Here is a 9,207-nt window from a genome sequence, read left to right on the forward strand (position 1 = left end):
GAAATTACAGCATTTTGAGAAATTCTTAAGAAAAACTTTTTTTTGTAATTTTTTGGTAAAATCCCAATTTTATGTGTCATGTGGTCATATGATGAAAAATTTTGATGAAAACATTTGGAAAAAAAAAATTCAGAATTTTGTCCTTTCTGCATTGTGAAAACATTTAAGATTTTTTTTTTTTTTTTTAGATGGTGAAAAATTTTGGAATACAAAAATGCAAAGTCTTATCTTCTCTGCATGTTTCTCATGAAATTACAGCATTTTGAGAAATTCTTTAGAAAAATTTTTTTTTTTTTTTGAAATTTTTTGGTAAAATCCCAATTACACATCATATGGTCAGACGGGTGGCGCTTTGGCCCAGAGGCAATGTCTCTGTCATTGGTGTGGAACCCCAGGGTTCACCTCCTGGGCAAGTTCGAATCCCAGTTAGGGTGGTTTATACCTTCCAGTGGACTCACCACCCGCAGGAAGGTTTAGGGGGGTTGGTACGGTGCAATGTGATTTGGGTGGCGACTGCTGCCCCCGCGACCCGGCAACGGATAAGCGGATGAAAATGGATGGATGGATGGATGGTCAGATGGTGAAAAACTTTGATGAAAATTTTTGGAAAAAAAAATTCCGAATTTTGTCCTTTCTGCATGTTTCTCATCAAATAAGAGCTTTTTGAAAAAAAATTTAGAGACACTTGTTTTCAAGTTTTCAGTAAAATCCTATTTTTGCGTGTCATGTGGTCAGATGGTCAAAAATTTTGCTGAAAATTTCTGAAAAAATAAAATTCAAAATTTTACCTTCAGTGTCTGTTTGTTTAAAGAAGAGCATTTTGAAAAACATTTTAGAAATTTTTTTTAAATTTTTTCAGTAAAATCTTAATTGCATGTCATGTGGTCAGATGGTGAAAAGTTTTGATTTCACAGGAAATTACATTTTAAAAAATTCATTAGAAACTGCATTTTTTTAACTATATTTTTTAATTTTTTAAAAGTTTTTGGAAAAAAACATTCAAAATGTTCTTTTCTGCATGTTTTTCAGGAAATTAGAGCATTTTGAGAATTATATATATAAATATATAAATAACTGATTTTCTTTCTTGCTGCCATTTAAAGCAAAAAAATAAATGAATGAGAGATTTTAACTGACCTCAGAAGGTTGACCAGGGCAGACCAAAGTAACATCCCAACCCTGATCTGATTGTTGTTTGTATATCGTCTCTTCCTGGTTGACTGCTGTTTTTAGCCGTTCTCTCTCCTGCTGAGCCTCAAGCAGCATCTGCTCCAGTTTGACCTTCTGCTCCTCCAACTCCTGGAGCAAATCAACCTGCTGCTGCTTCTTCCATTCCAGGTCCTCCTCCTAGCAAAACAGAAATATTCAGTGTTTGGAACTACAGACAAATATCTCAAAGACATCTTACATCAACCTCAGAGAGTATTGAGCAGGTTGAAAGTTTGACATAAATATTTCCAACATCACAGATGTTTCAGTTAAAAGAGACAATAACACATTAACACAGTGGTTTTGTGACCTGTCTGTGCTGTAAAGGTTGACCTTCTTCAGATGACTCATCAACTAGCTACACATTAATTCCATAATTTCCTCTTAAGAATCAACATACAATTTCTTCCACATTCTACTCAACTGTCAGCCCTCAATCAGCAAAGGTTAGAAACTTCTTCCTTCCTCATCTGTTTCAGAGGCTTCATTAATAAAGTAACAAGGATCACCTGAATCAGATCAGAGTCTGCTAGGTCAATGTTGAGGAGGGTGAACATAGCACTGAATTAAACATTGTTAAACATTACTACAAAAATTCAAAATAGTTAATGTCTGTGTTTTGCCCTCACACCACGAAATTTCAGAATGATTAAATTACACAATGAATTATTGGATAAACATAGTAAACTTTTTAAAAAAAAATGAATTATTGGATAAACATAGTAAACAACCAGGGAAACAGTATTCATTGCCACGACACTATTAATCTCCACAGTTTTTGTACAATGGGATAAGGCTCATCTTAATTTAACTTTCTTCTCATCCAGCTTCTCATAATTCAGGTCCATAATTCAGCATAGTGTAAAAATAGAGTGTAAAAATATAAACTAAAATAATATTTACAAGATATTTTGACAAAAAAATAGGATAAATACATGTTTTTCTAGTATTTTATCATTATCTAAGTACATACATTAGATAAACTACAAACATTAACACAATACAAGCTGTATGTGGCAGCGTTCACTGCTCTTGAATGATTTTACACCAAGTTCCATTTTTTAAATTCTGCGTAAAAAAATATGAACCAGCATTTTACCCTTTTCTTTCGTTCTTCTTCAAATTCCTCGATTCTCTTTGCAAATTCATCAGGAGGTTGAGAGTGTGTTCCACTGGAAGGATCTGTTGTCTCCAGCTCTGCCCAAATTTAACACAAAAAAGAAAAAAAGTTGATAAACTTTAAATTTACAAGTTGTAACATGAGAATTTTGTGTTAATCAGTGGGGAAAAAAAGAAGGACATGAGAATTTTGTGTTAATCAGTGGGGGAAAAAAGGTATACACAGGAGGGTCACAATTTTGACCTGTAGTCAACACAGAAGCTGGGGTTAAAGTGTCTTATGTGTCACGTCATTTAGCAAAAATCTGGCGATTCAGCAAAAATCTGATCATACATTTGTGCAATGATCAATAGCAGTCACTCCAAATTTTAAAATAATGTAATGCTTAATTGGACATGGTTAAGCCCGAAGGATAAATTGATAAATGTAACTAAATTTTTCACTGACGCCTGCTGAAAGTGCTCCAGCACTCTGTTACCCCAAAGGATGAATGAATTCAAAGCAATGATAACTGGATTCAAACAGACCTACTGCTGAGTGGTCAGACTCAAGTTCATTAACAGGTGGCCTCTTCTTCTCCTCACTGTTCAGAGAACCTGACTCAATGCTTGTGTCCCTCTCTGGGATCTTATCACTGATGGTGGAAGGTGAATCAGCTGAGGAGACAGGACTGCTAAGTTCAGTCCACTGGTTTCTCTGGTTCCTAATTCGATCCAGAAGTTTTCTTAAGGCATGTCTTGGAGCATGTTTGTTTTTTTCAACTAAAAGAAAACCATAAAGATTGAAAAGTTTCAGTTAAATTATTAATATAATTTCAAATATCAACATTCAGACTGTAGTTCATGCATGAAATCTTTTATATTCGCCCAGTGTGTGCCTTTACTCTGAGCAGATGTTTTCATCTCCGTCTGTTCAGTATCTACTTTAGCATCATGTGATGTGCCTATTGTTCCTGGTGTGGTGACTTCATCCAGTGTGACATCCAACTCTTGGTCCTGACTGCCTGTAGATGAAGCTGGTAGAGGCTCTGGTGCAAGCTGGACCACCAGATCACCTTTGACCCCTGGGAACAAAAGGTGTTCTACTAAAACATACTAAATCTGATACAAAGCAATAATGTTTTATTGTCTATGAATGTTGGGCATTTCTGATGTTAAACAACCCACACACATTTACTTTATAATGCTCTACTCCAACAATTTCCTTACTTCTTTCTCCAGTATACATGTCCTCAAATGCAAACTCCATCTCCCTCTGGAAATCATCTCTCATCTCCTGTCTCTTGTAAAGAGGCTGGAAGATCTGAGGAGGCATTTGAGACACCTGTTGTCTTCTTCTCAGAAGGTCTGTCTGCTGCAGGTGCTCCAGTTCCACAAGTAGTCGCTGGCGATCCTAAAAATGTGACATTTGAGAATAACATACAATTTATCTTTGCAACTTCAGCCTTGTTTGCATGTATAAGAAATACTCTTGTTTTCTCTCCAGCTATACGGTTAAGAAAAATATATTCAGAATACATAAATAAAACCGGATAAAAATGTTCAATCAACTTATCAGTTGATATCAACCTGCACTAGCTGTTCTCGTCTCAGGGCCTGCCGCCCCCGGTGACGAGCCTTTTCCAGCTGCTCCTCTCTCCTTATTGTTTCCTCTCTTTGAAGATCCTGCAGTCTCTTCTCTTTCACCTCAGCTTCTGTGCGAGCACACAGCTAAAAACAAATGAATATCTTAGACAACACTAACACGGAGGGACTGACAGTACATTATATATAAACTCATAGTAATCTTACCTGCAGTGTGTCTGCCTCTCTGTCCACCGTCCTCTCTGGCATATGGTAGTGTGTGGCAGCAAAGGCACTGACATCTGTTTTCTTCACTATATGGGGCTTCTTTAAATCAATATTCTGGTTAATTATAAAATAAAGCAGTGTTATTCAACCTGTGTAATAACATGAGTTATTTAATACAGAAAACCGAGCTTTAACAACAGGATTAATCTGATTAAAGGAGTAAAATGTATGAATGATGAAGATGTAAAACATCGGATTATTTAAGAAAAAAGGTCTCAATGTTACAGTAACTTTTTGTATGTAATCTATCTATGTTTTATTTGACATACTTAACTGTGTGCAGGAAAGGTTTTAAAAAAGGAGGTCAATGCAGTTATTACTGCATTTCTATGATATATTTACAATTAATGTCATTGATGAGTGAAATCACCTCAATGGGGTGAGGTGGCGGTGGCGGTAGGCTGGCTACTTTAGCTGATCGATCCTTTTCTGTTAGTAAAGCCTTTTTCCTTGCATCAATAACTCTAGGGAAGAAAACAAAATTAAAAGAAAAACTCCATCCCACAATAGCTTTTAGGCAAACACAAAAATGTAAAATGTAGCTTACTTGCTTTGCCTCTCCTGGTCTTTAAGACGTTGTAATTTCAGCTCCTTCAGAGCTTCTTGAAACCGTTGCTCTGCTTTGGCATGATTTTCTGCTTCTCTTTGAGCAATTGCTGCCAAATCAGGTTCCTTGGCAATCAAAACAAATGATCATTATCATACTAAGCAGGGAAAGCACAAAATAAAGCTGCTGTATCCAGTTTCTGCTGGTTTTATCTTACATTTTCCTTTGCATCTTTGTGACCCTGACCAAGAAGCTGAAGGCTCTCCTGGTACAGTCTTTGTATGGTCTCCAGTTTCTCTTTCTGCTGTTGCTCCCACTCCAACTGGAGGTCTTTACCCAACTGCTCCAGCTCATGTTGTCGTCGTTGCTCAACAGCCTGCCGTATGCTCAGTGCAATGTGTCGCTGCTGCTCCCGCACCTAACACAAGAGTTTTAATAACTTAAAAGAGGCATGAATTAATTGTTCCATCCCCTTTTCCCTTATTTGCGGTTCGCACAACAATAGTAGTATTTAACTATTCCAAAATCGGAAGTCACTTAGCCCAGTCACTAGGCTCGATTCCGAGAGGAATCACATGCTCGATTGTTATTCCTTCTCTTGTAAGTTGCTTTGGATAAAAGCGTCTGCTAAACGCATACATGTAAGAAATCAGACATGAAGACCCGAGAGAAGCCAAACAAAGCAACCACATATAGATTATACCTACTATGTACCTGCTGTATTCGAAGTTTTCGCCTCCTTTCATTTTCCTCTTTTATTATCCGAGCCTCTTCGTTTGGACTTAATCGTATTTTGGCTAGTTTTCTCTTCATTGTCTTTAAATTAGCAAGTAAAATGTTCAAGATGAGCAGCTGCCTTAGCCACTTTCCTTTCCCCCGTATTGTTGTTTTAAAAGCCGCTACACAGAAATACACTCATACTGAATCAATTAAAGACACGCTAATTGCACAATTACCTTAACTTAGTCTACGATGGTAAACTTCTAGAATTGTGTGAATCCTAACCGTAACGACGCCTAAACCGTTTTGACACGACGTCATATCCGGTGGTTTAAACTGCCCGCCTCCCATCCCGTGTGGAACAAACTTCTCCATGGTTCCTAGGAGGAGGAACATAACAAGTGTGTTCTAGAACAACAGTGTTCTAGATTTTGATGTAAAATCCTAAAATGCATCACATAACAACAAAACTAAATAATATATTTACAAATCAAAACAAGGTTCGGAGTCAAGGCATTAATAAACGGTGAATTAACAGTACATCCGTACCACAAGGCGGCAGTAAAATAAACGTAAGTTAGTTTTAACACAAATCATGAACCGGATTCGATTGTGTATTGAGGAAAAACCTACTGTTTTGTCTGGTGGGGAAAAAAATTCTGAATAGAACGTTTGTTGTGTGCTGTAGATCGGGGTAAAAGGGACTGGTGAGTTTCACCTAAATCCAAATCTCGTTTTTGCTTCTACAGCTCTTTCTTTGTCTTAGGAATTGTACTCTCTGAGGTTAACAATGGACTGATGCTAGCTGGCCAACGCAGCTTTTGCCAACACACAGCCATAAGAAAACAGTTATTTATCCTTTGGATTGTACTTATTCCAGATGGTCTCTTTTAATATATATATATATAAACCAGAATTAAGTCAGCAAAAACTTTCCTATAATACCAGTTGATGTTGACAAACAGTCAGATGCTTGTTTGTTGCATGCTGCTTAAATGTTTTTATTTTTTATCAGAGATTGTGTGTTAAACGTCTTACCTTTGTTTACTACTATAGTATATCTCTGTGCTTTCATTGCTCCTGTAACTACCCCGTGTGTGAATATTAAAAGTCTTATCTTCGCTTTTCCTCTTTCCATTTAGTTTAATCATCATGTCTGGGGTACCAGCTGTGCGAATCAGCATTGAATCCTCCTGCGAGAAGCAGGTTCAGGAAGTAGCCCTAGATGGGACAGAGACATATGTCCCCCCCTTGTCCATGTCCCAAAATCTATCAAAGTTGGCACAAAGGATCGATTTCAGTCAAGGATCTGATTCAGAGGAAGATGGGATTGAATCCGAACCCAGGGACCGTGAGTGGGTAAAGCAAGAGCCTGAAGAGGAGGACGGTAATATGTGACCAACATAAAGCTGTGGCTTTAGATCGATTCCCTTAATTGATAACTATAATGTATTACAACAGCGCTCTCTAGCTGTGCCGTAAAGAGTAAAACATTCTTAAAATTTAAATTATTATTATATACTTTAGATTTAGAATTGTAGGACTACAAAATGAACACCATACATAAGCATAGTAGTATGCTAGTAGTATGCTAAAAACATCTATACAGCTTGTACGCTAATTTTATGTAACATCAAACTAAACTCTGTTATCTCATACCTGCAACATATTCCAACAACACAGCTATTTCTTCAGCTTGTATTAAAACATTATTTTGTAGATATAAACTATAGCTATTTTTGTTGATGAATAAGAGTAAAGAGGTTCTAATTTCTTGATAAATGTGATTATTGGTTCATGATACAGGCACAGTGAAGTTTCAACCATCTCTTTGGCCCTGGGACTCAGTGCGTAACAACCTGCGCAGTGCACTGACAGAGATGTGCGTGCTCTATGATGTGCTTAGTGTGGTGAAGGAAAAGAAATACATGGCCTTAGACCCAGTCTCTCAGGACCCATCTGCTGGCAAGGTAAGATGCTGTAGAATATCACCATAGCATTTTGGCGGGATATATATTATACTGTTAAAATATTGCTAAAATAGAACTAATGATAAACTGTTGTGGTTTCTAATAAACAGCATAACAACCATCTGCCTTTTTCAGACTTCCCAGGTATTTCAGCTGATCAGTAAAAAGAAATCCTTGGCCACGGCAGCGCAGGTTCTCCTTAAAGGAGCGGAGAAGCTGACCAAGTCTGTTGCTGAAAACCAAGAGAACAGGAGGCAGAGAGACTTTAATTCAGAGCTGTTGCGACTTCGCTCACAGTGGAAACTACGCAAAGTTGGAGACAAGATTCTTGGGGATCTGAGCTACCGCAGCGCAGGTAACAAGGCGTACTGTATAACAGATGCCTGTTCAACCGTGTCAGTGACTTGTTTTATGCCTTTTCTTAACCATGTGTTGATTGCTATCCCAGGTTCACTTTTTCTTCACCATGGTACATTTGAAGTGATCAAGAACACAGACATTGATCTGGATAAAAAACTTCCAGAAGATTACTGCCCTCTTGATGTCCAGATCCCCAGTGATTTAGAGGGTTCTGCTTACATCAAGGTGAGAGAGACCAAAAGATGGATGAACAGCTTCTGAGCATTGTGATGTCTTTTTCAAACATTGCTAGCTAGTAGATTCTTCTGTAAGTCATACTATTGTTTATCCCTAGGTGTCCATCCAGAAACAAGCTCCTGACATTGGAGATTTGGGAACAGTAAACCTGTTCAGGAGAAGTCCAAAACCCAAAACTGGTAATTTTGAATACTGAGATTTCCCCCACCGTTTCTTTCTAATTTTTGTACAGCGATGTCACACTGGATCTCTTCGCAACCTTCTGTTTCCCTCAACCAGGTACACAGCCTTGGCATGTGAAGCTAGAAGCAGCACAGAATGTTCTGCTCTGCAAAGAGATCTTTGCACAACTGTCGAGGGAAGCTGTTCAAATAAAATCTCAGATTCCTCACATTGTTGTGAAGAATCAAATCATCTCACAACCATTTCCAGGTTAGCAGTGTCCTACACTACATCACACCAGAAATCTTTGAAAAATACAGTATATATATTATATATGTGTGTGTGTGTGTGTGCGTGTGTGTGTACATATGTTTTTTGTTCTCCAGGTCTGCAGCTCTCAATCTCACTGTGCCATTCAACTGGAGAAAAAAAGAACCAGCGGGCATCTCCAGACAAAACCAAGCCAGATGATCATCTATATGTCCTCGAACACAACCTGCATCAAATGATGCGAGAGGTGATCCACACACTTTTACCTGTAGCTCCATTGAGAGATGCCAAGTCTGTCGTCTGTTCCCTGCTTCAAACAACGTTATTTGTTGTCACAGTTCCACAAGCAGCAGCTCAGTTCTATAGTGATGCCCCATCCCGCCAGCGCTCCTTTTGGTCACAAACGCCTACGTCTGGCAGGGCCGCTGGCCTACGACAAAGCAGAGATTTCCAGCCTGCAGCAGAGTGAAGGGCTGCTGGAGAAGATCATAAAACAGGCCAAACACATCTTCCTACGCAGCAGGTAACGTTGGATGTTTCATCCACAATGGTGTCTGATGGTTATATTGTATTTTGAATGTTATCACCTGGTTTAAGGACACAGTTATGGCACATTAGCATCCTGTACTCATCTTTCTGTGTTTTCCATTAGTGCAAGTTCTAAAAAACATTCTTGTGAGAATGAGAAGGTTTAATAACCGTAACAGACAACAGTCAATATTTGCAGTGAGAAGCGTAATAATAAACTCAAGGGTGTTTAAG

General features: G+C 38.2%; 2 protein-coding genes across 6 annotated transcripts in view; one reads left to right on the top strand and one right to left on the bottom strand.

The window, feature by feature from the left end:
• The window catches only part of cep295 (centrosomal protein 295), a 13,460-nt gene extending 7,709 nt beyond the window's left edge, over positions 1 to 5,751 (bottom strand). For 2 of the 4 annotated variants that reach the window (XM_025055129.1, XM_025055128.1), the window contains exons 1-11: positions 5,441 to 5,750; positions 4,944 to 5,144; positions 4,727 to 4,851; positions 4,550 to 4,643; positions 4,120 to 4,233; positions 3,898 to 4,038; positions 3,538 to 3,721; positions 3,213 to 3,392; positions 2,857 to 3,090; positions 2,309 to 2,406; positions 1,138 to 1,347 (exon numbers count right to left, since the gene is read on the bottom strand). In XM_025055129.1, the coding sequence (XP_024910897.1) occupies positions 1,138 to 1,347; positions 2,309 to 2,406; positions 2,857 to 3,090; positions 3,213 to 3,392; positions 3,538 to 3,721; positions 3,898 to 4,038; positions 4,120 to 4,233; positions 4,550 to 4,643; positions 4,727 to 4,851; positions 4,944 to 5,144; positions 5,441 to 5,539 (1,680 nt within the window). In that variant the 5' untranslated portion in view covers positions 5,540 to 5,750. Of the gene's footprint in view, positions 1 to 1,137; positions 1,348 to 2,308; positions 2,407 to 2,856; positions 3,091 to 3,212; positions 3,393 to 3,537; positions 3,722 to 3,897; positions 4,039 to 4,119; positions 4,234 to 4,549; positions 4,644 to 4,726; positions 4,852 to 4,943; positions 5,145 to 5,433 lie in introns of all 4 variants that reach the window. The other 2 variants (XM_008308909.3, XM_025055130.1) reach the window with 2 other exon arrangements.
• A 131-nt stretch (positions 5,752 to 5,882) lies between these two features.
• Positions 5,883 to 9,207, top strand: part of med17 (mediator complex subunit 17) — a 5,524-nt gene continuing 2,199 nt past the window's right edge. The window contains exons 1-9 of one of the 2 annotated variants that reach the window (XM_008308940.3): positions 5,883 to 6,018; positions 6,589 to 6,833; positions 7,253 to 7,416; positions 7,552 to 7,771; positions 7,865 to 8,001; positions 8,111 to 8,192; positions 8,293 to 8,445; positions 8,562 to 8,692; positions 8,784 to 8,968. In XM_008308940.3, coding sequence (XP_008307162.1) covers positions 6,599 to 6,833; positions 7,253 to 7,416; positions 7,552 to 7,771; positions 7,865 to 8,001; positions 8,111 to 8,192; positions 8,293 to 8,445; positions 8,562 to 8,692; positions 8,784 to 8,968 — 1,307 coding nt within the window. In that variant the 5' untranslated portion in view covers positions 5,883 to 6,018; positions 6,589 to 6,598. Of the gene's footprint in view, positions 6,154 to 6,588; positions 6,834 to 7,252; positions 7,417 to 7,551; positions 7,772 to 7,864; positions 8,002 to 8,110; positions 8,193 to 8,292; positions 8,446 to 8,561; positions 8,693 to 8,783; positions 8,969 to 9,207 lie in introns of both variants that reach the window. The other variant, XM_008308939.3, reaches the window with a different exon arrangement.

Source organism: Cynoglossus semilaevis, chromosome 4 (assembly GCF_000523025.1).
Source record: "Cynoglossus semilaevis isolate Cse_v1.0 chromosome 4, Cse_v1.0, whole genome shotgun sequence".
Taxonomy (NCBI): domain Eukaryota; kingdom Metazoa; phylum Chordata; class Actinopteri; order Pleuronectiformes; family Cynoglossidae; genus Cynoglossus; species Cynoglossus semilaevis.